A 27,569-nucleotide genomic window follows, 5' to 3' on the forward strand; every position below is an offset into this window, starting at 1 on the left:
AGTTGTTCTTAACCTGAAGCACCGCTTTAGCTAATGGGGCCTCCTGCTGCTGCCGCACCGCCGGAGCACGATTTCTGTTCTCACCCTGAAGCAAAGTTCTTAACCTGAAGCACTATTTCTGGGTTAGCGGAGTCTGTAACCTGAAGCGTATGTAACCTGAAGCGTTTGTAACCTGGGGTACCACTGCATTCGGAGTTAATTAAGAACTTGGTCTTTTAGTGTGTCAGCATCTACACTTTGGAACTCCTTGCCTTCTGATATCCCAGTACCCTTATTGGCGTCTGCAAAGGAGATTTTTGCCATCCAGATATTTAGAAAGGTGGTGCGAGTTTTAATCTGTTTTTAGTTTATTTTAAACTTTAAATCGTTGCTATTAATTTTCCTTATCGGATCATTTTATTGTGATATACACACACACCTCACACTACTTTGAGGGTTTTTAAAAAAATAATTAAGGGGTGCATGCAAATTATGAAATAAATAAATATTACTGTTTTCACAGAGTCAAGTCTTGATTCTCTGAATGGCCGCTGCAAGGAATTGCCTTTGGAACAGCAATCCTGTGCATTTTATAAAACGGCGGTAGAGGAGGTTGTTTCTTGAATTATCCTCTAAGTAAAGATCTTCTGTGTAGAGACCCATTGAAATTCATGGTCCTCACGTTCTCATGCCCACTGAATTCAATGGGTCTACTCTGAGTATGACCAGTGTTGGAGATGACCCACGGAAAATGGATTGGCTCAAGTTATTCATGTCCATGACCCACAATGGGTTTATTCTTGAGCAGGACAAGGGTTGACTACCACCCACACTCTGTCTATGTTGAGGATCGGGGCCAAGGGTGTTGCACCTCTTACCCGCTTTGATAGCTGTGTATCCATCATGAAGTTGTGGACGTGCTTTTCCGCTTTGGTCAGTTCGAGCTTCCGGGCGACAACGGCAACCACGAGAGCTGTACAGCCCGCACCCTGCAGGACAAGGAAGAGGGTGGGTTAGAATAGGGAAAGCCAAACCAGTTGGATGCCTGCCTGCTAAAGGAGAAGTGAGATATTGCTAATATCTGTCCTTGTGAGCTGTGAATTGTGTTATATTACTGGTGGCTTGTACGAGTCCACTGTTTTATTTGATTTGTTTTGTTGTGGTGTGCTTTACGATGGGCGTAAAGCCGAATAAACATTTTCATTTCATATCCAAGGACACTGCAGTGTGCGCCATATTTTCGTTTAAGTTAGTAACATGCCACTCAATTGCCAAAATCTCTAAGGGGTGGACTTATATATATTTTTTAAAAAAAAATAATTAGTTTTTCAACATATCATTTTCAACAGTAATTAAACATACTTTCATATCTTATATCATTTTTGTTTTTACTTCCATTAATCACATCTGAAAATTTTCCAGTCTATTCACTAAACACACATTTCTTACTTCCACAATTACATTTAATTCGTAACGAATATCTCTATTCTTCCTCTACTTTGCAATGCTTCATACATTTCTCCTTACAAAGCTTCTTGTAGTCCTACTAGCATAATTTGTTGATTACAGTTGCTCTTCAAATAATTCGTATATTTCTTCCAATCTTCTGTAAATCTTAAACAGTGGTACCTCGGGTTAAGTACTTAATTCATTCCGGAGGTCCGTTCCTTACCTGAAACTGTTCTTAACCTGAAGCACCACTTTAGCTAATGGGGCCTCCTGCTACCGCCGCGCTGCCGGAGCACGATTTCTTTCTCATCCTGAAGCAAAGTTCTTAATCTGAAGCACTATTTCTGGGTTAGTGGAGTGTGTAACCTGAAGCGTATGTAACTTGAAGCATATGTAACCCGAGGTACCACTGTATTTTAAGGTTGTTTAAATGAATAGTCTAAATTGTAAAACAGAAAGTTTTTGAAAAAATTATATAAACGAAAACAAAACAATCCAATTTACAAGTATGCCCTGTGACGTTTTAGAACAGTACAGTGGTACCTCGGGTTAAGAACTTAATTCATTCCGGAGGTCCATTCTTAACCTGAAATTGTTCTTAACCTGAGGTACCACTTTAGCTAATAGGGCCTCCTGCTGCCGCCGTGCAATTTCTGTTCTCATCCTGAAGCAAAGTTCTTAACCCAAGGTACTATTTCTGGGTTAGCGGAGTCTGTAACCTGAAGCGTCTGTAACCTGAAGCATCTGTAACCCGAGGTACCACTTTATATCTAATGACAGGTCAGTTCAATCCTGTGGGATGTAAACACAGGAGCAGTCAATGACAACATTCCTAGAGTGTACATGTTAGAACATGGGGAGGGATGTCTGTCCAGCAAGCAGGTAAACTTCCTGTGGACGGACTTCCTCCGCATGTGACCAGAGGTGGGTGTGGCCTCACCTGTGCAGGTAATGACAAAAGCACAGGGCAGGCAGCCATCTCTCTCTCTCTGCCATTTTTCCTTTGATGAGGAAGCATCTAAAGATGCCCTCTTGGCTCTCAGCCAAGAGAGGAGATAAGGTCTATCTTGCAACAAGATAGATTCTAAGTATATGTAACCTTTTTAAGCCTGTCTACTTTCTGGGATCATGTTGTGAACAGAACGTGAGTAAACTCTTTTATAAAGACTGTGTTGTGTCTTGTATTTTAAGAGGGAACAAAGGGGAAATTACCAGAGTAATTATTATAGAGGTTCTAGCGAACCTGTGCACACGTTACCGTTGCAAACTTAAAGGGGAATGTCTATAAACTCTGCTGATATTTTGGGAACTTGTTAGCACAAGTTGGATAAGGATATAATTAGTCAATATATCCTCTCCTGCACCCCAGAACATTCCCACAAATCCAGCCTCAGTTTGCAACTGCTTGAGAAAAATCCTGGAGAGGACTTAGATGGTTGTGGGAAAGTGGGGACCTTCATTACTCGCAACTGTCTCATTGGGGCAAGACCTACTGGGAAGAGTTCCTTGGGTCAGCAAGCCTGCGCTGTTTTGAATAAAGAGTTAACTTCACAGACACCATGTTGCTGTTGTTTTAAATCGCTGACCTACACCTGAAATTAAAGCAAGGCGGTCTCTGAAAGGCAATCTGAAAGGCATGGCACGAAAGGAAAGAGGTACAGGGAGGGAAGAGGAAAAAAGAAGACTTATAAGCTGAAAGGCAGAACACACAGGGGAGGAAGAGCAGGGAAATGGAAGAAACAAAGGGTAATCTGTGCAACAGCAGGAAAGATACAGGCGGCAAGTGGTACCTTACCATAATCCCAGTGAGCAGGCAGACTCCTTTCCCGCAGTAAGTGTGCGGGACCATGTCCCCGTAGCCGATGGAAAGGAAGGTGATGGAGATCAACCACATGGCCCCCAGGAAATTGCTGGTCACGTCTTGCTTGTCATGGTATCTGGGCCGAAAGAGAGTAAAAGGAGAGGGGGGGAAAGTCTCCATCAAAACTGTCTTGGCTTCTTCCCTTGGCCTGCCCCACACATAACCAAAGTGGGTGAGGGTGGGGCTACAGTAGGACCCCCCCCACGTGCCCAATCTCTGCCCACTGCAGGCTGCCACAGAGGATGGAAGAGTTTTGCACTCGACTGGGTGTATTTCAGTTTTAAATTGTCGCCTTAAATGTGGATCCAAAATGAATGAGAACTTGTTGATTTCGGTTTCTCACTTTAAATTCAGTTCTCCTCATCTGCCCAGCGATATATGTATATCCTCGTGAAAGCTGGGGAGCATTTCTGGTGCAAATTTCTCCCAATATACAATATTTCTGGTGCAAATTTCTCCCAATATACAAATGTTTGCATGGGGTTTAACTAACAGACGCATTTTCTTGCAAAGCAACGTTTTGCAATATGATAGGGCATCAGGTTATTTTCACCAGTGCATGCACCACAAAGCACACACTGCCCTAATTTTTTCCCCACACAATATTTCTCGGACAACTGCATTGCAAAATTCAGATAAGGGCAATTCCTGCCCTCCCCGTTTGAAGGATAGCTGTTATTTCACATTGCATATTTGCTCCAGGGCTGTGAATGCAGCATTGATCTTAGCCAACAGTGGTTTGGAAATTCAGTTTTGCAAACCCGGGGAATCCCTTTCCTGCCCATATTTTGCATTGGTTCTAAATATGGCTTCTCCTTCTATCCCTGTGGCAGCCTTGGAACATTAGCAGCACCATTCAGAGTGTCCATTCCTGCATTCTCAAAGCTGTGGTTGCAAGATTGCTCTCTGGGTTTCCAAGCAGAGAACTCCATCGGATGAACACCCACTAACTTTTTTTTTTTTGCAGCTCAAAGACTGAAGGGTTTTGTTTGTTTCATAAAAAAAAACAAGTCAAGATTTCTCTTTGGGTGCAACACTGCTTTCCCCCCCAATCAGTAAGTTTGATTCTTTTACTTCCATTCTCTTTGAAGCTGGGTCCTTCACAAGTTTACTCGAAAGAAAGTCCTACTGTTCCTCCTCCAAATACTGTTTCCCGAAGCCTTTTCAATCTGCGTCATCATACGCAAGGGAATACAGTGGTACCTCAGGTTAAGTACTTAATTCGTTCCGGAGGTCCGTTCTTAACCTGAAACTGTTCTTAACCTGAAGCACCACTTTAGCTAATGGGGCCTCCTGCTGCCACTGCGCCGCTGGAACATGATTTCTGTTCTCATCCTGAAGCAACGTTCTTAACCCAAGGTACTATCTCTGGGTTAGCGGAGTCTGTAACCTGAAGCATATGTAACCTGAAGCGTATGTAACCCGAGGTACCGCTGTATTCCATAAGAAGGGTCTCAGCTAGGAATAATAATAATAATAATAATAATAATAATAATAATACTGTATTGTTTTTAACACTCAATTGGAAGCTGCCCAGAGTGGCTGGGGAAACTCAGCCAGATAGGCGGGGTATAATTAATTTATTATTATTATTATTATTATTATTATTATTATTATTATTATTATTATTATTATTACCTGTTGGATCAGGCTGGTGGACCAGCAGTATCCTGTTCTCCCAGTGGCCAACCAGATTGCCCAATGAGAAGTCTGCAAGCAGGATCCTTGCACCAGATCTGTCTCCCTCCCTGCAGTTTCTGGCATTCAGAAGCACTGCTGCCTGCAGAGCATAGCGCTCCTGGCTAGTAGCCCTCGACAGCCCCCCCCCATGAACCTGTCCAATCCTCTTTTAAAGCCATCCAAGTCTGATGGCCGTCACTGCCTCCTGTGGCAGAGAGTTCCACAGGTTAACTGCACTGCGTGAGTAAGTTCTCCATCGTTCCTGTCCTGGATGTCCCAACATTCAGCTCCGTCGCGTCCCCACAAGGCCAAGTGATCTTTACAGAGGTCATGGCATATATCTCATCACAATCAAGCCAGGATTGCTGGTGGGGTTGTGAGCTCTGGGGAACATTCCCCCCATCTTTAGCGGAAATGCCTCCGGGTCTCATTATTCTGGTCCCCTAAATTAATACCAAGAAATCTCTAAAGTCATTAGACCACCGGCTCAGGCTTTCCCTCAATTGCAATGACTGAACAGGTCACAGAAAGCCTCTCCTCCATTCAGAGGGGACGTGTTGTGAGCGGGAGCAATTTCCCGCATTAATTAATTAATTAATTAATAATTTTTATTTATACCCCGCCCTCCCCAGCCAAGGCCAGGCTCAGGGTGTCTAGCGGGGGGGGGGGGGTTCTGGCCCGTGCTCAGCTGTCCTGGCTGCCATGCCCCATGGCAGCCAACCAATCGGGCGGAGGCTTGGAGGCGGGGTTTAGCCGCTCAAATGCGGCCGCGGCAGCGCTTCCCCCTCATTGCGCTGCTGGGTTTCGCCGGGTTCATTCTTTTGGTTTTGACCTTGCTATGGACCTGTGCTTGGTTGCCTTGGTTACCCAAGGGGCCTGGTAGGAATTTTATCCAACTGGCAAATTGGCACCGGCCACTTGGTTTTTCGCCTAGGTAAAGGGACCCCTGACCATTAGCTCCAGTCGCGGACGACTCTGGGGTTGCGGCGCTCATCTCACTTTATTGGCCGAAGGAGCCGGCGTACAGCTTCCGGGTCATGTGGCCAGCAGGACTGAGCCGCTTTTGGCGAACCAGAGCAGCACATGGAAACGCCGTTTACTTCCCGCCGGAGCGGTACCTATTTATCTACTTGCACTTTGACGTGCTTTCAAACTGCTAGGTTGGCAGGAGCTGGGACCGAGCAACGGGAGCTCACCCCGTTGTGGGATTCAAACCGCTGACCTTCTTATCGGCAAGTCCTAGGCTCTGTGGTTTAACACACAGCGCCACCCGCATCCTGCCACCCACGTTTTTCACCTATCTCGTAGCAAATCGCCACAACTTTTCGGGTATTGGCAGTTAGGCATTGGAATATGTTTGTGTATTGGAGGGCAGGGTGTGGCCATCGCCTACCCCTCCACTTTTTGGGTATTCCATTAAAGGAATCCGGCGGCCGTGGATCCTGCCCGACGCCCTTGCTGGTGGCTACGGCCATGGCACGACCCCCGGTGACATCAGGGGGAGCTTACAGTTGTATTTGCATCAACAGGCTCCTCCCACTGGTGGTTAACCCTTGTTAGACTCACCCCTTCCTGAGGGGGTGGAGCCACGCTCTGTTGTTTTAGCCAATGCCTAAGCCAATACCCAGGGACATGGGTGGTGCTATGGGTTAAACCACAGAGCCTAGGACTTGCTGATCAGAAGGTCAGTGGTTCGAATCCCCGCGATGACGGGGTGAGCTCCCATTGCTCGGTCCCTGCTCCTGCCAACCTAGCAGTTGGAAAGCATGTCAAAGTTCAAGTAGATAAATAGGTACCGCTCCGGCGGGAAGGTAAACGGCGTTTCCGTGCGCTGCTCTGGTTCGCCAGAAGCGGCTTAGTCATGCTGGCCACATGACCTGGAAGCTGTACGCTGGCTCCCTTGGCCAATAAAGCGAGATGAGCGCCGCAACCCCAGAGTCGGCCACGACTGGACCTAATGGTCAGGGGTCCCTTTACCTTTACCTTTAAGCCAATACCACTCACATGCTCTAATCAATAAAGTTGTGGTCTTTTTTAGCCCATTAACCTAATATACTACGTCCTGGTGTCTTTCTTGTGGGTCCTCGACTCACAACAGTGGGATCAGAGTGATGGAAGGAACCACGAGGGTCAACAGCCGGCAATGCAGGAATCTTTTTGCCCAATGTGGGGTTCGAACTCATGACCTGATATAAAGAGTCTCATGCTTTACCAACTGAGCTATCCTTTGTCGATGGATGGCACAAATGCTTGTCACTTTGAAGAGGTTGTGACACGGCTGCAGCAAGGATTTTAGGAGCCCGGGAATGGAAAACCTAGAAAAATCTGCATTTGGCTGTGCGGTATATAAGAACATATAGGCTTTAGCTACCGGGGGGTGGGGAGAGGGGAAAGGAATACATGAAAACTGTGTGTTTCTTTTGGAAGATCCAGAATGCTTTTAGGTCAAACTGGAAGGCGTGCAAAGGAGGGCAAACAAGAAGATGATGGGTCTGGAAACCAAACCTTATGAGGAATGGTTGCAGGAACTGGGAATGTTTAGCCTGGAAAAGAGGAGACTGAGAGGAGATAGGAGGTAAAGGGAAAGGGTAAAGGGACCCCTGACCATTAGGTCCAGATGTGACCGACTCTGGGGTTGCGGCGCTCATCTCGCTTTATTGGCCGAGGGAGCCAGCGTACAGCTTCCGGATCACGTGGCCAGCAGGACTAAGCCGCTTCTGGCGAACCAGAGCAGCGCATGGAAACGCCGTTTACCTTCCCACCGGAGCGGTACCTATTTATCTACTTGCACTTTGGCGTGCTTTCGAACTGCTAGGTTGGCAGGAGCAGGGACCGAGCAACGGGAGCTCACCCCGTCGTGGGGATTCGAACCGCCGACCTTTTGATCGGCAAGCCCTAGGTTCTGTGGTTTAACCCACAGCGCCACCCAGGTCCCTAGGGATAGGATACCCATCTTTAAATATCTGAAGGGCTGTCACATGGATGATGGAGCAAGCTTGTTTTCTCCTGCTCCAGAGGGTAGGACTCGAACCCATGGCTTCAGGTTACAAGAAAGGAGATTCTGACTAAACAGCAGGAAGAACTTTCCGGCAGTTTAAGAGTCATTTTACAGTGGAATGGTCTCCCTCGGGAGATTATGGGGTCTCCTTCCTTGGAGATTTTAAAGCAGAGGTTGGAAGGCCATCTGTCAGGGATGATTAAGCTGAGATTCCTGCATTGCAGGGGGTTGGAATGGATGACCCTCGGGGGTCCCTTCCAGCTTTACAATTTTAAGATTCTGTGATGTAACACATCTGGGTTGTTAAGAAAGGCTGTTTTGTTTTGTTTCAACCAGCGGCTGTTGAGTGCCAATCCCGAGCATACAGACCTACAAGCCAGAAAGGAAAAAACGGAAAAGCCCCCTGTGAATATTTGTAGGGTCCTGGGGGAACAGGGAAATGTCAACAACGCTTTGCAAAAGAAAGAAAGAAAGAAAAGGGCTTTGCAATTTAACGCCCGACTCAAACGCACACAGCAAATTAGCGCTAATGTGAGATGAGTGGAGTGATACCCGCAGAGGGATTTATTCTGCCGAGCTGAGCGTCACTCCTCTCCGGAGACTGGAGGAAAGCGAAGGAGCGTTTAAAGCTGCGCAGATTAGTTTTGAAGAAGCGCTATGGGGGGGATGGGGGAAGTGTGACTTAATTGCTCGAGGTGATAATTAGGATTGCTATTGATTCGCTGGAAGGTGTCAGCGCCATCAGGGCAGGGGCCCAGGGCTCCTCTCACCAATGTTGCAAAAATGGGGTTGGTATATTCAGAAGAAATGGGGAATCATGCATCTGTCCCTACCAGACAGAAGGACTGTTTTGGGGGACAGGGGGCGGGCAGGTTTGGGGGCCTCCCTGATCCTGAGTGGGGTAATTGTGTCCCTGAAGGAGCAGGTGCGCAGCCGGGGGGCCATTTTGGACTCACAGCTGTCCATGGAGGCGCAGGTCAATTCTGTGTCCAGGGCAGCTGTTTACCAGCTCCATCTGAAACCCTACCTGCCTGCTCCCTGTCTCCCCAGAGTGGTCCATGTTCTGGTCATAGCTGTCAACTTTCAGATTTGAAAATAAGGGATCAGCAGCCTCAAAAATAAGGGATCAGCAGCCTCACCTGTCCTGGGGACAGTCTACGGGATATCTAACAATCTGGGATAGCAACAGGAAGTGGCGCTGGAATAAGGGAATTTCCTGCAAAAAAGGGAAGGTTGACAGCTATGGTTCTGGTTATCTCCCTCTTGGACTATTGCAATGCGCTCTACATGGGGCTACCTTTGAAGGTGACTCAGAAACAACAACTAAACCAGAATGCAGCAGCTAGACTGGGGACTGGGAATGGCTGCCAGGACCATATAACACTGGTCTTAAAGGATCTTCACTGGCTCCCAGTACGTTTCCGAGTACAATGTTGGTGCTGACCTTTAAAGCCCTGAACAGCCTTGGCCCTGTAAATCTGAAGGAGCGTCTCCACCCCCATCGTTCAGCCCGGACACTGAGGTCCAGCTCCAAGGGCCTTCTGGTGGTTTCCTCACTGTGAGGAGTGAAGCTACAGGGAACCAGGCAGAGGGCCTTCTCGGTGGTGGCACCCGCCTTGTGGAATGTCCTCCCATCAGATGTTGAGGAAATAAACAACTATCTGACTTTTAGAAGACATCAGAAGGCAGCCCTCTATTGGGAAGTTTAAAATGTTTGAACTGCCTTGGCCCCATATGCCTGAAGGAGTGTCTCCACCCCCATTTTTAATGGTTATCCTAGCTGCTCTCAGTCTCGTCTTTTCCAGGCTAAACATACCCAGCTCCTTCAACTGTTCCTCATCAGGCTTCATTTCTGGACCCCTGATCATCTTGGTTGCCCTACTCTGAACACCTTCCTGCTAGTACACACACTGATTTTTTTGAGGGAGGAAGCCATGAATGTTTAAATTGGTGCTTTAAAAGGATAGGACAAATGTGGCCTAAATTAGAAAGGTCTATTAAGTTCAATGAGTGTGACGAGTCTTTAATACAAGGGAGCCTGGCTGGATCAAACCACCTGGCAATCCAATAGATAACTTCTGATATCCTTGGGGAGGGGGGACGACAAAACTGGGCTTGCATGCCAGACCTGCTTGTGCCAGCAATTACTATTTAGAGATAGACTGTTCCTGATCAAGGAGGTTCTATTAAGGCACCATGGCTACCAGCAGTTGACTCCTCCTCTTCAATAGTCTACCAATTTCCACTAAAATAAAGCCCACAACTGTGCTCTCTGAGTTTTGCCTTGTTATATTGTACGGTTTTCCCGAAGAGATCAGTTCAGCTTGGCAAAATTTTATCCGATCACTTGTGTCTGTAATCAATGCACGAATTTCAGTGCCCCCTGGCAAATACCTATCTGCCTTCTGCCCGCCCTGCTTCTATAGCTGACTAAAACAGTGGCCACCACCACATCTTGTGGCACTGAGTTCCGCAGGTGAACTGTGTGGCCTGAGTAAAGAAAGTTCACGGTTTTCAGCAAAACCCTTCAGTGCGAATCGCTGCAGGCAAAAAAGGGAGGGAGAAGGAAAGGAAAAGAGAGAGAATAACCTCCTCCCCGACCTTGGAAAAGAACCGGCATGGAGCGTGGTGGATTTCGGAAGATGCACTGGAAGTTAGCGAAGAAGAGGGTGCTTTGGAGTGGCATGCAGGGAGTAAGACTGGGATAGAGGGATGCAGAAATTTGCCCCCCAGGAGGGGAAAAAAACTAAAGGAACAGAAAGACCCAGACAAGCCTGACTACGCCAAGCAATGTTAAGAGGAGGAATTTAGGATTGCTGCTTTCTTTCTTTCTATTCACCCTGCAAAGCTCAAGCTAGTGGACCCCCCAACCTTCTCCATCCCCCATAGGTGTATCCAGCCCTCCTTGCCCAGGGAAGGGTAGTGGCGGTTGTGAACCGTTGAACATTTTGCTTGGAACATCGGAAAATGATGCGAGGGGTGGCGGGGGAATCTGCAGAGTCGGAAGCGGGGGCCACCCCAGAGTCATCTAGTCCAACCCCGCAACTGCAATGAAGGATGTGCAACATGGAAAATCTGACTGCTTCCCAGGAAAGGACTTTCAATGGCACTATGTTGCTTTGCTAGCTTGCAAAGATTTGGTTTTATATTGCTCTCAGTTCTGTTATAGTTTAATTGCTTTATTCCCCCAAACTGCTATCTCTGATAGATCTTTAGTTTTCTGCATTTTCTCTGCCTTGGTTTTAATTTTGAGTCCCGGTCCCAGGGGAAAATGTGGGCCATAAATAACGATGGTGATGCTTGCATTGCAGGGGGTTGGACTAGATGACCTTTGGAGTCCCCTTCCAATTCTATGATTTGATGATGATGATGATGATAAACAGGGGCGGCAAGATTTAGCTGCCTGGCAGTTCTGTCGCTCCCCTCCAACCCCCCTCCCCCCAAAAAAAATCTGTGGTTCCTGAATGGCCGGGGTTGGACTAGATGACCCTAAGGGTCCCTGCAGTTCTATGATCCTGTGAAAAGCGGGCATCACTGGGCCAGGAAGGGATGGAAGTCTCCTCTGGCTCTCCTCTGGTAGTGGGTGTGCATGTGCGCTTTAATCACGCAGCCTTCTCGGTTCCCTTCACGGCTGAGTGTGGCCTGACTCACTGCTTCCTCGCACAGAGAAAACCAGGCAGCCGTGAAAAAAATCCATGAGCTCCTGGTGCTCACGAAAGGGCTTCCGGGGTGCTTCTCCATCTTGGCATCTAAGGGGGGGTTCTTCCTCAACCACCAGCCACCCGTCCTGCTGCGCCAAGAAGAGAACGAGGGTGCAGGAGACAGGGCCACCCCCCTCCGCGCTCCCCTCTCAAGGTTGAATGCCTGCCTGGCAGCTATGATAAATTTCCAGGAAATGACGCCGCCGCCTCGGGACAGCTTAAAGGCTGAGGATTTATGAGGGCACCAGCTTTTGTGGATGAAAGGCCACTTTGTCGGATGTGGGGTGGGTTTGGAGGAGGTGGGCAGGAAGGGGGAACTGGGTTTTAGCCCATGTTTGCCATGCTCAGAGTAGGCCCATTGAAATTGAGGGAGGTGGCTACTCTTTCCCTGCGGCAGTTTCCAGAATCTGGTATTCAGGAGCTCAGACACTGGACACAGAACATTGCCAACATGGCAAGGGTTCAGCAATAGCCATCTCCTGCTCTGTGATATTTTTCTAATCCTCTTTTCACAGACTCGTAGAGTTGGAAAGGATGCTGGAATCTCAGCAAAAGCATCCATCACAGATAGCCATCTCACCTCTGCCTATAAACCGTCAAAGTCAACCACCTCCCAAGGGGAATCTTTCCACTGTTGTACAGCTCTTGCAGCCAGAAAGTTATCCCTGATGTTTAGTTGGAATGTCTTTTCTTGTAACACGAATCCGTTGTTTCGGTCCTGCACTCCAGAGCAGGGGAAAACAAGCTTGTTCCCTCTTCCATGTGACAGCCCTGAAGATCTTTGAAGGTGGCCATCATATCTCCTCTCAGTCTTCTCTTTATTGGGCTACATACATTGTGTATAATTCCCTCAAACATTCCTCATAAGGCTTGGTCTCCAGACCCTTGATCATCTTGGTTGCCCTCCTCTGCACACCAACATCCTTCTTAAATTGTGGCACCCAGAATTGCACACAGGATTCTAGGTTGTGGGATGTGAAACACAAGAGCAGTCAAGTACAATATTCCTAGAGTGAACATGTTTACACCTGGGGAGGAATGTTTGTCCAGCCAGCAGGTAAACTTCCTGTTTCCTTCTGGGCTGGGACAGACTTCCTCTGCATGGCACTAGAGGTGGGTGTGGCCTCACCTGTGCAGGTAACGACAAAAGCACAGGGCAGGGCAGCCATCTCTCTCTCTTTGACTACATGCATCGAAGAAGCAACATCTGCTTAGCCAAAGATGCTCTCTTGGCCAAGAGAGGACAAAGGGACTGTCTCCTTAGGAGATAGTTTCCAGGTGTATGTTACTTTTCTAAGCTAAGTCTGCCTTCTGGGATCCGATTGTGAACAGAATGTGAGTAAATTATTTTTATACTTTTATAGACGACTGTGCCATGCCTTATCTTTTATGAGGGAATAAGGGAAAAATACCAGAACAGTTATTATAGAGGCTTTAGCAAGCCTGACCAAATGCATCCGCTGTGAGTTTAAAAAAGGGGAATGTTACTCTGCTAAATTGTGAACTTTTTAACACAATTTGGAAAGGCTATAATCAAACAATATACCCTCTCCTGCATCCCTGAACATTCCCACACAGGCGTGGTCTGACCAAGGCAGAATAGAGCAGTACTGTTTCTTCCCTTGATCTGGACGCTTGACTTCTCGTTATACCACCTAGAATAGCATTCACTTTTTTTGCTGCTGTATCACACTGTTCACTCATATTCTGCTTGTGGCCCGCTAAGACCCCAGTTCCTTTTCACAGGTACAGCCAGGAATCCCCCATCCTGTATTTGTGCATCTGGTTCTTCCAGATGGATAATACCTAAGAAATATATCAGTTCTTGGTTTCTATACCCATCCCTACAGCCAGCCAGGCAAGAACACCCAAGGGAGGGAGCAAAGCAGTGGTGAGTGATTGGAGTGGTCTGAGGAGAGGAGGATGTGGCCTAGAGATTGTCCTGAGGGTCAGACAGAGAGGCATTTATCCCCAGGCGTAAGGTTCACTGCCTTTGCAGTAAGGTTTCCTAAGCTGATGGACATCTATCATTATCTAGTGTTATGAAAGGTTTCACCATGATGCAATTTTGAAGGGAGAGGATCTGGGACAGATTGCACACATCACAAATGAGGAAGATGGGGACGAAACACTTTAAGTAAATTGCATGTGTGTGCCATGCAAAATTTAGACGCGAAGGACAACAAGGGCAAGATCTTGCATGCACGCGTTGTTTCCTCTTGAGAAAGAAGGACCAATCATCTCCAGAGGACAGGATCACACTTCAAAATGATCTTGACAGATTAGAGAACTGGGCAAAAACAAACAAGATGAATTTTAACAGGGAGAAATGTAAAGTATTGCACTTGGGCAAAACAAATGAGAGGCACAAATACAAGATGGGTGACACCTGGCTTGAGAGCAGTACATGTGAAAAGAATCTAGGAGTCTTGGTTGACCACAAACTTGACATGAGCCAACAATGTGACGCGGCAGCTAAAAAAGCCAATGCAATTCTGGGCTGCATCAATAGGAGTATAGCATCTAGATCAAGGGAAGTAATAGTGCCACTGTATTCTGCTCTGGTCAGACCTCACTTGGAGTACTGTGTCCAGTTCTGGGCACCACAGTTCAAGAAGGACACTGACAAACCTGAACGTGTCCAGAGGAGGGCAACCAAAATGGTCAAAGGCCTGGAAACGATGCCTTATGAGGAACGGCTAAGGGAGCTGGGCATGTTTAGCCTGGAGAAGAGGAGGTTAAGGGGTGATATGATAGCCATGTTCAAATATATAAAAGGATGTCACATAGAGGAGGGAGAAAGGTTGTTTTCTGCTGCTCCAGAGAAGCGGACACGGAGCAATGGATCCAAACTACAAGAAAGAAGATTCCACCTAAACATTAGGAAGAACTTCCTGACAGTAAGAGCTGTTTGACAGTGGAATTTGCTGCCAAGGAGTGTGGTGGAGTCTCCTACTTTGGAGGTCTTTAAGCAGAGGCTTGACAACCATATGTCAGGAGTGCTCTGATGGTGTTTCCTGCTTGGCAGGGGGTTGGACTCGATGGCCCTTGTCGTCTCTTCGAAGTCTATGACACTATTCTATGATTCTATTCTATTCATCTAGGAATGCAAACATCTTAAGATGGGAGGGGTTGAATGGGGAGAATTTTGGAAGATATTAAGCTTTTGGGAGGAGTAAATTCTTTGGATGGGAAGGTTGAGGTGGTGAAGTGAAAATAGGAAGGAAGGAGGGATAGACAGACATATGGATGAATGGGTATATGGACAAAGCTTCCTTCCGAAAGCTAGATTAGCTTTGGGATTCTGTTCAAAGTTCGCAACCACCACCAGCACCATGGGTTTCCTCTACCCCAGATACCCCCCCACAGACCACACCCCAAACTGCCAATCCCGCAAGCTGCAGCTAATCTTAAATTCTGAGCAAGTCTTGGCCTCCGTGCAAAGGGTTGCGTCAACCCGGCCGCTAGCCAATCGGAACTCACAGTTTGTCCCTACGAGAAGCACAGCGGTTTGGAGAGGAGGGAAAAACAACAACAACAACAACAGCACGTTATTGAGCAGTTTCCAGGCCGGAGGAAAAACAGGGCAAAAGGTCCAGAAAGCAAACGACACACACGAATGGCACAGAGACGAACGCGGAGGGGGGGGAGCCTGCCGGAAAGAGTGGGGCACCCTCCTAGGCCCGACACAGCTGAGGGGAAAGCCCAGATCTGGCACAAAGAGGGAGGGGTGAATTTGTTTCTGCTTCCCTCGATTTCTCCCAAGTCTTAAGCGCAGTTCTCCAGGCATTTGACGCCTGAGATTTGTGCTTTCAGGACCTCATTCCTGTGACCATAATCAGATTTAACTGTTTTTAATCAGATATCAAACAGATAAACAATATATGACTTTTGGAAGACACCTGAAGACAGCCCTGCACAGGGAAGAGTTTAATGTTGTGTTTCCAATATTTTGTTGGAGCTGCCAAGAGTGGCTGGAGAAACCCAGGCAGATGGGTGGCATAATAATAATAATAATTAATAATAATAATATTTCTGAATTTTAAATGGCTAGAACCTGCCCTGGAACTTGCTGGTGAAGGGCAGGAAATAAATAAATACTATTAGTAATAATAGTTTAGCTTTTATCTTGTTTTTAATGCCCTCATACCAATTTGCCAGTAAAGGGAACCCTGACCATTAGGTCCAGCCATGACCGAATCTGGGGTTGTGGCACTCATCTCGCTTTACTGGCCGAGGGAGCCAGCGTACAGCTTCCAGGTCATGTGGCCAGCATGACTAAGCCACTTCTGGCGAACCAGAGCAGCGCACGGAAACACTATTTACCTTCCTGCCGGAGTGGTACCTATTTATCTACTTGCACTTTGATGTGCTTTCAAACTGTTAGGTTGGCAGGAGCAGGGACCGAGCAACAGGAGATCACCATGTCCCTGTCACGGGGATTCGAACCACCAACCTTCTGATCGGCAAGTCCTAGGCTCTGTGGTTTAACCCACAGCGCTACCCGCGTCCCTAATTTGCCAGTTCTCTAGTATAAGGAGAAATTTGTACTAGAATTTGCCAGTAAAGGTAAAGGTAAAGGTACACCTGCCCGTACGGGCCAGTCGTGTCCGACTCTAGGGTTGTGCGCCCATCTCACTTAAGAGGCCGGGGGCCAGGGCTGTCCGGAGACACTTCCGGGTCACGTGGCCAGCGTGACGAAGCTGCTCTGGCGAGCCAGGACCAGCGCAGCACACGGAAATGCCATTTACCTACCTGCTATAAAGCGGTACCTATTTATTTACTTGCACTTAGGGGTGCTTTCGAACTGCTAGGTGGGCAGGAGCTGAGACCGAACGACGGGAGCTCACCCTGCCGCGGGGATTCGAACCGCCAACCATACGATCGGCAAGTCCTAGGCACTGAGGTTTTACCCATAGCGCCACCCACGTCCCTTGTAGAATTTGCCAGTACTCTAGTGCAAATTTCTCCTTATACACATTTTCTTAAATGCAATTTTTGCCTGATCCAGAAACGCTTTGAGAAGACTTTCCTGCAATATTAATGCATCTTATTTACCGTATTTTTCGCTCTATAACACGCACCCGACCATAACATGCAAGTAGTTTTTAGAGGAGGAAAATCCGTGGGCATGCCACCCGTAGGCATACCCTCCATAACACGCACAGACATTTCCCCTTACTTTTTAGGAGGAAAAAAGTGTGTTATGGTGCAAAAAATACAGTATTATTTTCACTAACTATTTCTTTTTCCCCTTTTGCATGCATTACTTGGCTGGAGAGCTTCGCGGCAAAACTGTGATAAGTGCAAATTTTGAAGGCTGGTTCTGTGCTCATGTTTGCTCACTGTTTCCGAAAGGATGAATTAGATATAGGCTTGCATTAAAGCCTAACAGCACCAAAATTCCTCCTCTGACCCGCTGTTACTGTACGCATTTGAAAATAGGCTGAATATATTGAAATGTGCCAAATTCACCTCGGCTTCCATCCGACAGCGTTGCCTGCTATTTTTGAGCAGCATCACAAATTTTAATCTATGGGACGAACTTTGTGGGGGGTTTGGGGGGGGCTTTCCTGTAGTTGTATTGCTTTAAACTGTTTTTAATATTGCATTTTAATATTCCTGTTGTGTATTAATTGTTATAACCTGCCCTGGGACCTTAGGGAGAAGGCTGCTGATAAATTGATATATGATGAGATAATAAAAAATGTTAGATTTTACCAAAACAACAACCCTGAAGCTTTTTTCCTGGAAATTATAGGGACAGAATTTCACCCCCAAAAAGATGGTTGAGTTGTTTAGGTATGTAACTACAGCAGCTAGGATTCTTTATGCACAGAAATGGAAAGATGAAGAAGTTCCCACCGAAGAAAAATGGATAAGAAAAGTGACTGTGCTGAATCAGAAAAGCCAACAGCTAAAATAAGAGAACTTAATGACAATTGCCTTATGGAATTATAGAAGCATTTTCCAGGCTATTCAAAGAAATATTATAATTCAATGAATTCGCAAGCAAGATTTGAACTATGAGCAACAGAAATAATTAGACATAATTGTATTATGGTTAGGATATAAAAGATGCAGTAATGAGATAGAATGAAAACCCCCTACAGAAAATGGAATGCAATGTTGATAAAACAAAAGGAAAAATAAATTTGCATTGGAACTTTATGTGAAATTTGTGGACATTTAATATCATACATACACTACGTCTACTCCTACTACTAACAATAGTGGTATTATTATTATATTTTGCTTGTGATAATGCAGTGAATTAATGCCTTATTATCCCTTTGCAGCCACACTGCATCTTTGTACTTCCAGGCTGTAATGCTTTGCAATTTTTAGTCTTCGTTATTCCACACGGCCTTTTTTCTTTTTTGTTATGCTTGCACTTGGATTTTTGGGTTAACAAATCAGTAAAAAGCAAAAGGAAGGGGGGGATGATGGGATATCTCCATCCTGGAGAAAGCGGAGAGACTCGAACTCAGCACCAAGCAAACCCAACGAGCTCAACGGGTGCAGGAACCTGGTTTTCCCCTCGGCTGCGGCAGGGGGCACCAAAGACCCCCTTGGCAAGTGCCATCCTTTCCCCTGCTATGCCCTCCTCGGCAGGAGTAGAAGAACCGGGACTTACCTCTCGCACACGCGGACCGTCCAGGCGGCGATAATCCAGGAGGAGATGCTGAAGACCAGAAGGACCGTCCCAGGGCAGATGGTCATGAGGGTCTTCATGACGAAGCGGGTGTTGAAGTTGATCTTGTTGAGGGCCCCGATGCTCCGCGAAGAGGCGTCGGTGAAGAGTTTGCTGTGGAGAAGCATGACCCGCCCAATCAGGTAGAGCCGGAGGAACATAGGGATGGAGAGGATGATGTCCACGTCGGTGTTGGCCTCCGAGGTGGCGTATGTGAACGCCAGGCGGGTCGTCCACGTGAAGAAGTACTGGCCCGGGATGGGATGGATGGCACAGACCAGGAGCTCCAAGGTGATGAAGAAGATGCGCTCGTAGGTCATGGCGATGCGCCAGTCGTCCGCTCCGTTGTCCACCATGAACAGCTGCAAAAAGGGAGGGATGGCGTTCAGGCCAGGTTTGTGGGTACAGAAACCGCGCACCCGCCATGGTCCAAAACAAGGAAGGTGGGCACTTACTTGGCAAGGGCCCTTTGCAGCCAAAGGAATGCGCATGGCACAAAGCCAATTCTAGATCTTACTTAATGGTGGCTCTTGAGTCTTTTATACATTTTATGTGTTTAATAGGTATTGATTTGCAACGTTTTGTGGATGATTGCTTCCCCCTCTTACGATTCTATTGTCTAACAAAGAAAAAGGGTAAAGGACCCCTGGACGGTTAAGTCCAGTCAAAGGCGATTATGGGGTTGCAGTGCTCATCTCGCTTTCAGGCCGAGGGAGCTGGCGTTGGTCCACAGATAGCTTTCCGGGTCATGAAGCCAACATGACTAAACTGCTTCTGGCGCAATGGGACACCGTGATGGAAACCAGAGTGCACAGAAACACCGTTTACCTTCCCACCACAGTGGTACCTATTTATCTACTTGCACTGGCGTGCTTTTGAACTGCTAGGTTGGCAGGAGCTGGGACAGAGCAACGGGAGCTCACCCCGTCACGGGGATTCGAACTGCTGACTTTCTGATCGGCAAGGCCAAGGGGCTCAGTGGTTTAGACCACACCACCACCTGCGTCTAAATTGTCTAAATTATGCCAATAAAGGCTGAATTAACAACAACAACAAGAAGAGCAAGAGCAAGACCAACAACAACAACAGATGATTGATAGATATTAAATAGATATCCCCCTCCGCCAAGAGTGACACTTACAATTTTGTGGTTCAGATTGAGGGGCACTGGCACCCCTCAAACCTTTCCTGCTACTCCCCCCAAAATATTAATAACTGCAAGACACCACGCTCTTCTTTCTATGTGGTTGAGATGCTCACATTCATCACAATCTCATTGATTTGTTTGTTAAGGGCGCAATCCTTCCTCCACTCACCTGGGAGTGAAACCCATTGAATTCCGAGGGATGTACACCTGAGCAGGTGTGGAAAGGATGGAGCCATAAATCAGAGTGGGACTGGGAAGGAATGGATGATCAGCTCACTTAAAAAAAACCCTTTAACAGGTCTGGTCGTGCAAATTTTGGACACGCAGAAGCATGAAACTCAAGGGATTTTAAGAACGCAAACAGAAACCGAGATGGAATAATGTTGTTTCGTGTGTGTGGTTTTCAAGGTCTGCCTGGCACCTCAGAACGTTGAGTTTCGTCGAGTGCAGAGTTGTGTTCTCTCCATCCATCAGTGAAGGGCAGAGCAAGGTCAAAGACCCTCTCAGCTCTTGACCCAGGATCTGTTCGTTCCAGGGCCCACCTGCATCCCCTTGAAAATGTCCTCCTCTTCCACCTCACCTCTGCAGGGCTGAGGGTCAGTTCCTCCGTCCTCTGACGCAGCCCATAAAAACATTTTAATGGGAAAACTCTCCCTGCTGTTCAGCGGCGGGTGCTAGATGCCTGTGAGGTGTCACAAGCGGGCGCCTTGCCATTCAGCGATGGCACTGGCGCCAGCTGTGGCTGCTTGACTGAGTAATGGCTCCAGGCTGCAGCAGCCCCGAAGTCAGACCTGGCCCATCTGTTCCTCATTCAGAGGAAACAGCAACAGCACCCAAAGCAAAACCCTACCAAATTGCTCCACCTATGGACAAGAAAATCTGTCCTTCTTGGTTTCTCCCATTCCAGACCCTCCCAGCGTCCCTATTTTCCAAGGACAGTCCCAGATTTTCAGAAGCCATCCCGGTTTCGGATTTGATCCTGGAATGTCTCACTTTTCCTTAAAGGTAAAGGGACCCCTGACCATTAGGTCTAGTCATGGCCGACTCTGGGGTTGCGGTGCTCATCTCGCTTTATTGGCCGAGGGAGCCGGCGTACAGCTTCCGGGTCATGTGGCCTGCATGTCTGAGCCGCTTCTGGCAAACCAGAACAGCGCACGGAAACGCCGTTTACCTTCCCGCCGGAGCGGTACCTATTTATCTACTTGCACTTTGACGTGCTTTCGAACTGCTGGGTTGGCAGGAGCAGGGACCGAGCAACGGGAGCTCACCCCATCACAGGGATTCGAACCGCTGACCTTCTGATCGGCAAGTCCTAGGCTCTGTGGTTTAACCCACAGCGCCACCCACATCCCTTAGTTTTCCTTAAGACGTCCCTATTTTCATCAGAGAAATTTGGGAGGGTATACCGTTTTGCTCTCTCTGTTTTAGCATCATTGAAAACCACAGCCACCTTTCTCCAAATACAGTCACTTTGCTTAGTATATTGTTTCGTAGAACTACAGAGCTGGAGGGGTCCCCAGAGGGTCATCTAGCTCAACCCCCTGCGATGAAGGAAGATTGTTGTTGCTGCTGCAAATGACTTTCGCAGGCAGCTTTCCTCCATCATGTTACTAGAGTTCTACGGCGTTATCCAAGGAGGAGCTGAATGCTGGAAAGTTCAGGGTAGGCGAAAGAAAGACACAGGGCATAGTTAAACTGTGGAACTGCAGGAGACAGTGAGGGCTGCGAACCTGGATTGCTTTAAAAGAGGATTAGACAAATTCACAGAGGGGAAGACTACCAATGGCAAGTAGCCATGATGTTTGCTGTGTTGCTGTCTCCATGACCTTGGGCGAAAGAGTCCTGCATTGCAGAGGGTTGGACTAGATAACCACTGTGGTCCCTTCCAACTCTGCGATTTAAGAACCCTGGGTGATACATATTCAGTGCTAACCCTACTCATGGTAGACCCGTTGAAATGTCTAACTCCAGTTTCGCTTCCCAAGAGAGGCATGCATACAAAACCCTAAATGTCTCAGGCCCCTTCCTGACAGATCAGCAGAGAGGGCCCTCTTGGAAATTCCTCCACCCTCAGAGGCTTGAGGGGTGGCAGCCCAGGAGAGGGCCTTCTTTGTGGCGGCCCCAAGGTGTGGGACTCCCCCCCCCACCAGGTGTGTCTGGTATCTACATTACACAGCTTCCAGAGAATCCTGAAGACACACCTCTTTAACCCTGGCTTTCGACATTTGAGGCTCAATCAGCAGAGCATGGGACTCCTGATCTCAGGGTTGTGGGTTCGAGCCCCATGTTGGGCAAAAGATTCCTGCCTTTCACAGGGTTGCACTAGAAGCCCCTTGTGGTCCTTTCCAACTCTGCAGTTTGTGATTCTATGTTTTTAGGACCCACCTTATTCCTGGGATTGCAAGTCGTTTCAAACCAATTTTTAACATTGTGTTTCAATTGCTCTTGGACTACAGAGAGGAGGGCAGGTAATAATAATAATAATAATATTTGTTCATGTATACTACAGCTGCTGCAAGGACCCTTCTGGCCCAAAGATGGAAAGTACAAGATTTACCAACCATCCAGGAGTGGCAGGCGAAGTTGATAGAATATGCAGAACTTGCCAAACTGTCAGGGAGGATCCGAGACCAGGGAGATCAAAGATACCAAAATAACTGGAGTAAATTTATTGAATATTTAAAGAAGAATTGTAAAGAGGTCAAGACACTAGCAGGACTGACATAATACCTCCAATGTATAATAGTACTAATTTGAGAATGATGTGTGTGATGGAAAGAGGATAAATATACCAGTTGTGGGGAGGGAGGGGGGTCGTGACTCGGCAGAGTCAAAGGGAATGTATGGTGCTATTACAATTTGTTGGTAAGGAATATGTAAGGAAAACAATAAAAATTCACTTGGAATAATAATAATAATAATAATAATAATAATAATAATAATAATAATAATTTTATTTATACCCTGCCCTCCCCGGCCAGAGCCAGGCTCAGGGCGGCTAACACCAATAAAATCAGAGTAAAAGCATAATAGGGGAAAGAAAAAGAATTTTTTAAAATAAATTACAGTTTAAAATGCAGCCTCATTTCAAAAGTAGCTGATAAATCAAGACCATAAGGGGAGGGAAACATAAGGGTCAGACTGAGTCCAAACCAAAGGCCTGGTGGAACAGCTCTGTCTTGCAGGCCCTGGGGAAAGATGTCAAGTCCCGCAGGGCCCTGGTCTCTTGGGACAGAGCGTTCCACCAAGTCGGGGCCAGTACTGAAAAGGCCCTGGCCCTAGTTGAGACCAAATCTAACCACTTTGCGACCTGGGACCTCCAAAATGTCGTCATTTGTGGATACGTGGGTCCGAGGCCGCATAGGGCTTCAAAGGTCAAAACCAGCAACTTAAACCTGACCCTGTACTCCACCGGGAGCCAGTGCAGCTGGTATAGCACTTGGTGAATGTGATCCCGTGGTGAGGACCCCATAAGGAGCCTTGTCGTGACATTCTGCACCCGCTGGAGTTTCTGGGTCAACTTCAAGGGCAGCCCTGCGTTAACAATAATAAGATATGTTCAGCTTTCGTACAAAACCTGCTCGGCGGTTGGATTCTCACCTGGATCTCTCTTGCGTGGTACATGATGATGAGCCCCAGCAGGATCATCGTGGACAGGCTGATGAGGCATTTGAGGGCGAATGAATATGAAGACTCCTAGAGGGGCGAACGGAGACGAGACATGGTGCGTTGTTAAACTGAGGAACTCACCGAGACAGGATGTGGGGATAGACACCAACTTGGATGTCTTTAGAAGAGGATTGGGGGGGGGGGGTCTACAAGGGAGAAGGCTATCAACAGCAGCTGTGTCCCACCCCCTGCATTGGAATAATACCACTTGCTGGGAATCACATGTGAAAAGAGTTGTGCTAATTTTGGGGCTTCCCACCTAGGCCAGGTGAGCTGCTTTGAATTCTGATTCTGCCTTCTGCGGCATTAGCTCCCCCCCACCCTGATTGGTGTCGTCTGCAAACTGGATGAGCAACCCCCCCATCAAATTTTAATTAAAACTTTTAATTGTGTATATTAATTCATATTAAATATACAGTGGTACTTCAGGTTAAGTACTTAATTCGTTCCAGAGGTCCGTACTTAACCTGAAACTGTTCTTAACCTGAAGCACCACTTTAGCTAATGGGGCCTCCTGCTGCTGCTGCTGCGCCGCTGGAGCACGATTTCTGTTCTCATCCTGAAGCAAAGTTCTTAACCTGAAGCACTATTTCTGGGTTAGCGGAGTCTGTAACCTGAAGCGTATGTAACCTGAAGCGTATGTAACCTGAGGTACCACTGTACTGCAAACACTTTAATTCATGATGTGAAATTTTAATTCAGTGGCATGGACCACGGGTTCTGTGTCGGAAGTTCACCTGCAGACCACTTGGTATGAAAAGTTGGACTAGAATTCCAGCTTGTCCGTATCTACATTAAAGTGGGGTGCCCAGAACCCATGATGTGTCTCTTTATCCTTTGACAACTGGTATGCCTATCATTAGGATCTACCTTGTTTCTTTAAGTCGTTTTGAATTGCTTTATTGTTGCAGCCTGCGCTGGGATGTTAGCGTTAAGGGCAGGTTGTAAGCTGTAACAATAATAATTAACAACAATAGGAATCTGGAGCCCCTTACCTTGGTGTAGACCCCCCACGACAGCTCCGTCTCCGTCACCATGACCACGATCCCAAACATGCCAAAGATCAGGGCGTAGTCGCTCAACCTCTTCCTCTTCTCAAACAGCGCCCTCCGGTGGCCCAGCCGGTAGCCGATGTTCTGGTTCTTCTTGTGGCTGCGTGGCCTCTCCTCGGCCTCGGGGTCGTCGTCCAGGCGGGGGTCCGACCCCTTGCTGCGCTCAGACTTGGAGACCACCACCTCCAGGCCGGAGTCGTGGAAGGTCTGCAAGGGCTGGGTCTCGGCGTCTAGGTCGTGGAGGTTGTGGCGGGAGGAACTCAGGCTGCTGAGGGGCCGGATGACGCCGCCGTTGTATTTGCAGCTGTTCATGGCTATCTCGGCGAAAGGGCTGGGCTCGCTGACCGTGCTCCTGGACCCAGCATGGCTCAGAATTTGGGAATCAGCATTCACCTGGAGAGAGGAGGTGACAGCAGTGAATCCCACCGTGCAAGTTGGAGTCAATTCTTTACTGGCAAAAACACAATCTGCACAGGGGTGTCAGGCCTAAGGAGCACAGCAGCCCGTCTCTGGTAGGTCTTAGCCCCATGAAACAGTTGCTGAGAGTGAAGGTCCCTGTCTCCCCACAGCTGCCTAAGCCTCCTCTTCTCCAGGGCTTTCCCCCAAGCAATCCGGGACTATGCCTGCATGTAGCCAACCTCTCCTCTGCTCTTTTCATGCCTCTCCTGGTTCTGGGAGACAATGGGTGAGGGGAGCTGGTTCATAGCTGTCAACTTACAGATTTGAAAATAAGGGACCAGCAGCCTCAAAAATAAGGGATCAGCAGCCAAAATAAGGGATTTTCCAAGCACAGGTATGTTCAACTTCTGAGCCCCTCCGAGCCAAAGGCAGAAAGCCCAGCCAGCAGCCAAACGAAGCCTCAAGCGGTGGTTCCCACAGCGCAGCAACCCGGCAAAGGGGATGCAGCAAGGAAAACCACCGTCACCTCTCCACTGGGAAGCGCTGAGCAAAGGCGCTGAGCAAAGGCGAGTCCCCAGGCAACGCGGCCGATTTGATCGGCACAAGGCATGCAAGCTCCACCCCCCAGTCGTTCTTAGGCTCCTTATTGGGTGAGCAACGCAGCCAAGCAACACAGTTGGAGCCTCCCTCCTCCCTGGCCGGCAGGGAGGGAGGGAGAGGAGCTGCTTCCTTTGAAACCCGGGAAATTTAAGGGACATCATCAATAAGGGACAGCAGAGGGACACGGCACTGGGATAAGAGACTTTCCCGCCAAATAAGGGACGGTTGACAGCTATGAGCTGGTTGCAGCAGGAGAAATCCATGACTCTTCCCCAGCCAGATCCATCTCTGCCTCTTGGCCTGCCTCCTCTCCTGCTTCAGGCTCTGCCTCTGATTCTGCACTGCTCTCTGCCACAAACTCTCCCTGCTCACTAAGCCCTGTTACCTCTCCAGCTTCTGACACCTCCTCCGCCCAGGCTTCTCCCTCTGGCCACTCACTCTTGTCCCACCACCACTCCCTGGGCTCTGAGCCTTCTTTCCTGGGGTTCCCCCAGTTGGTTCCCCCTGCCATTCTTCTGCCTCCAACCAGTTACTGGTTCCTATTAACCTTATGATACCTGGAGACCTGATCATATACAGGTGAAACTCGAAAAATTAGAATATCGTGGTAAAGTTCATTGAGTTCAGTAATTCAACTTCAAAGGTGAAACTAATATATGAGATTGACTCATACATGCAAAGCGAGATGTGCTTCTACTTCTCAGAGGTCCAGTCTTGCTCGATTTGCAATTCTTGGTTTGCTGATTTCCTTGAATGTTCTAATTTTCTGAGATTGTTAATTTGGGGTTTTCACCAGCTGTACGCCATGACCATCGCAATGATAACAAATCAAGGCTTGACATATCTCACTTTGCATGTCACGAGTCGATCTCATATATTAGTTTCACCTTTTAAGTCGAATTATGGAAATCAAGGAACTTTTCCACGATATTCTAATTTTTCGAGTTTCTCCTGTATAGGAGAGTTTTCCCCAAGCAATCGGAGCCTGTGCCTGACTGCAGACCATAGCCATTGCTCCATCATGAATTTGCCCAATGCTCTTTTAAAGCCATCTAAGTCGGCGGCTGTCACTGCCTCCTTTCCCCCCCAATTCCATTTTATTAACTATCAACATTTTTAACACAGTCAGTCAAAACACAGTTTTGCCTCTTCTCTTATTTTTGTCACCTTCCTGTTTTCCACAGAGTTGTCGTTTCTCTCCTTCTGTTGCTTCTATCTATCAAACCAGACCCACAATATTATACTCTAATCACTTCGGCTGCTCGTAGCTAAAATCCTGCTTGCGAGTTCATCATACTACAAAATTTCTTTAAGTGGTCCAAAAAGCAGGCACCATTTCTTCCATAAAACACTCACCCTGGCCAGAACCCCTCTGACATGATTTTCTATCTCCTTGCAGACACAGATAAGTATGTGACCTGGCATGTAGCACTCTTTGCAACTGCCGCTAGGAAAATGAGAGCACATTATATAGCCAAGGTAGCCACCAACTGTAAAGGAAATGAATTTATTTGACCCTATCTGCATCAAGCTGTATTCTATCTTTATCACCAAACTCCGAATATAATTGCACACTGTATCAATTAACATTATTTTTTAATATATCAGTGGCCATGTGATAATTTTAGCTTGTAAATTTTACTGTTTAATGTCTTAACTTGTATATTAAGGTACTTTTATAGCTCTGTTTAGAGTAGGTAATGTCTTGATAATATAAACCTTTTAAGTTTTTTGTATTAATCCAGTGTATTTTCTTTTAATTGTTGAATGATTCTGTGTGCATTGCGGCAGCCTTTGGCTATGTGCAATAAAACTGACTGGCTGACTGGCTGACACTCATCATTAGATTCTCTTAATTTTGTTGTTGATTTTGCCAGTTCTGCAGGTTCCTGTGGCAGGGAGTTCCACATCTCAGCTCTGTGCTCCGTGAAGAAGGTCTTCTTTTTATCTGCCCCAAATTTTCCAATGCTCATCCTCAATGGATGCCTTCGAGTTCTAGAGTTATGACAGAGGAAGCAAAGACAGTCCTCTAAAATATTCTGCCTTCCATGCGTGTTTTCCTCTATCCGGAGCGAGCGATGTAGCTGGTTCAGTCAACGCACTGGACCAATGGACTGAGTCAGCGTACTACCTTCTTGTGCTCGCTTTGGACAGGCACCCAATTTACCCATCCGCGGACGCCTTTACCCAACCCCTTCCCCCAGTCGTGAGCGTTTAGCGGCTCTGGGAGGGTCCCGTGTGCCAATCAGACATCGCACCCGCTCTGCCAGGCTGCAATTGTACCTGCCGAGTCCTGCTTTTGTGACGGCCCTCCTCTCCCCTGAGATGGCGGCTTTGTTC

At 47.5% G+C, this 27,569-nt stretch overlaps 1 protein-coding gene across 2 annotated transcripts in view; it reads right to left on the reverse strand.

Annotated features, from left to right (window-relative positions):
* The window catches only part of KCNN1 (potassium calcium-activated channel subfamily N member 1), an 89,478-nt gene that overhangs the window by 14,313 nt on the left and 47,596 nt on the right, over window positions 1–27,569 (reverse strand). For both annotated transcript variants that reach the window (XM_082206467.1, XM_082206468.1), the window contains exons 2-6: window positions 24,174–24,623; window positions 23,110–23,205; window positions 18,306–18,724; window positions 3,224–3,365; window positions 858–968 (exon numbers count right to left, since the gene is read on the reverse strand). In XM_082206467.1, coding sequence (XP_082062593.1) covers window positions 858–968; window positions 3,224–3,365; window positions 18,306–18,724; window positions 23,110–23,205; window positions 24,174–24,542 — 1,137 coding nt within the window. In that variant the 5' untranslated portion in view covers window positions 24,543–24,623. The remainder of the gene's footprint in view (window positions 1–857; window positions 969–3,223; window positions 3,366–18,305; window positions 18,725–23,109; window positions 23,206–24,173; window positions 24,624–27,569) is intronic.

This window comes from Podarcis vaucheri (assembly GCF_965113315.1).
Source record: "Podarcis vaucheri genome assembly, chromosome: 18".
NCBI classification, from domain to species: Eukaryota; Metazoa; Chordata; class Lepidosauria; order Squamata; family Lacertidae; genus Podarcis; species Podarcis vaucheri.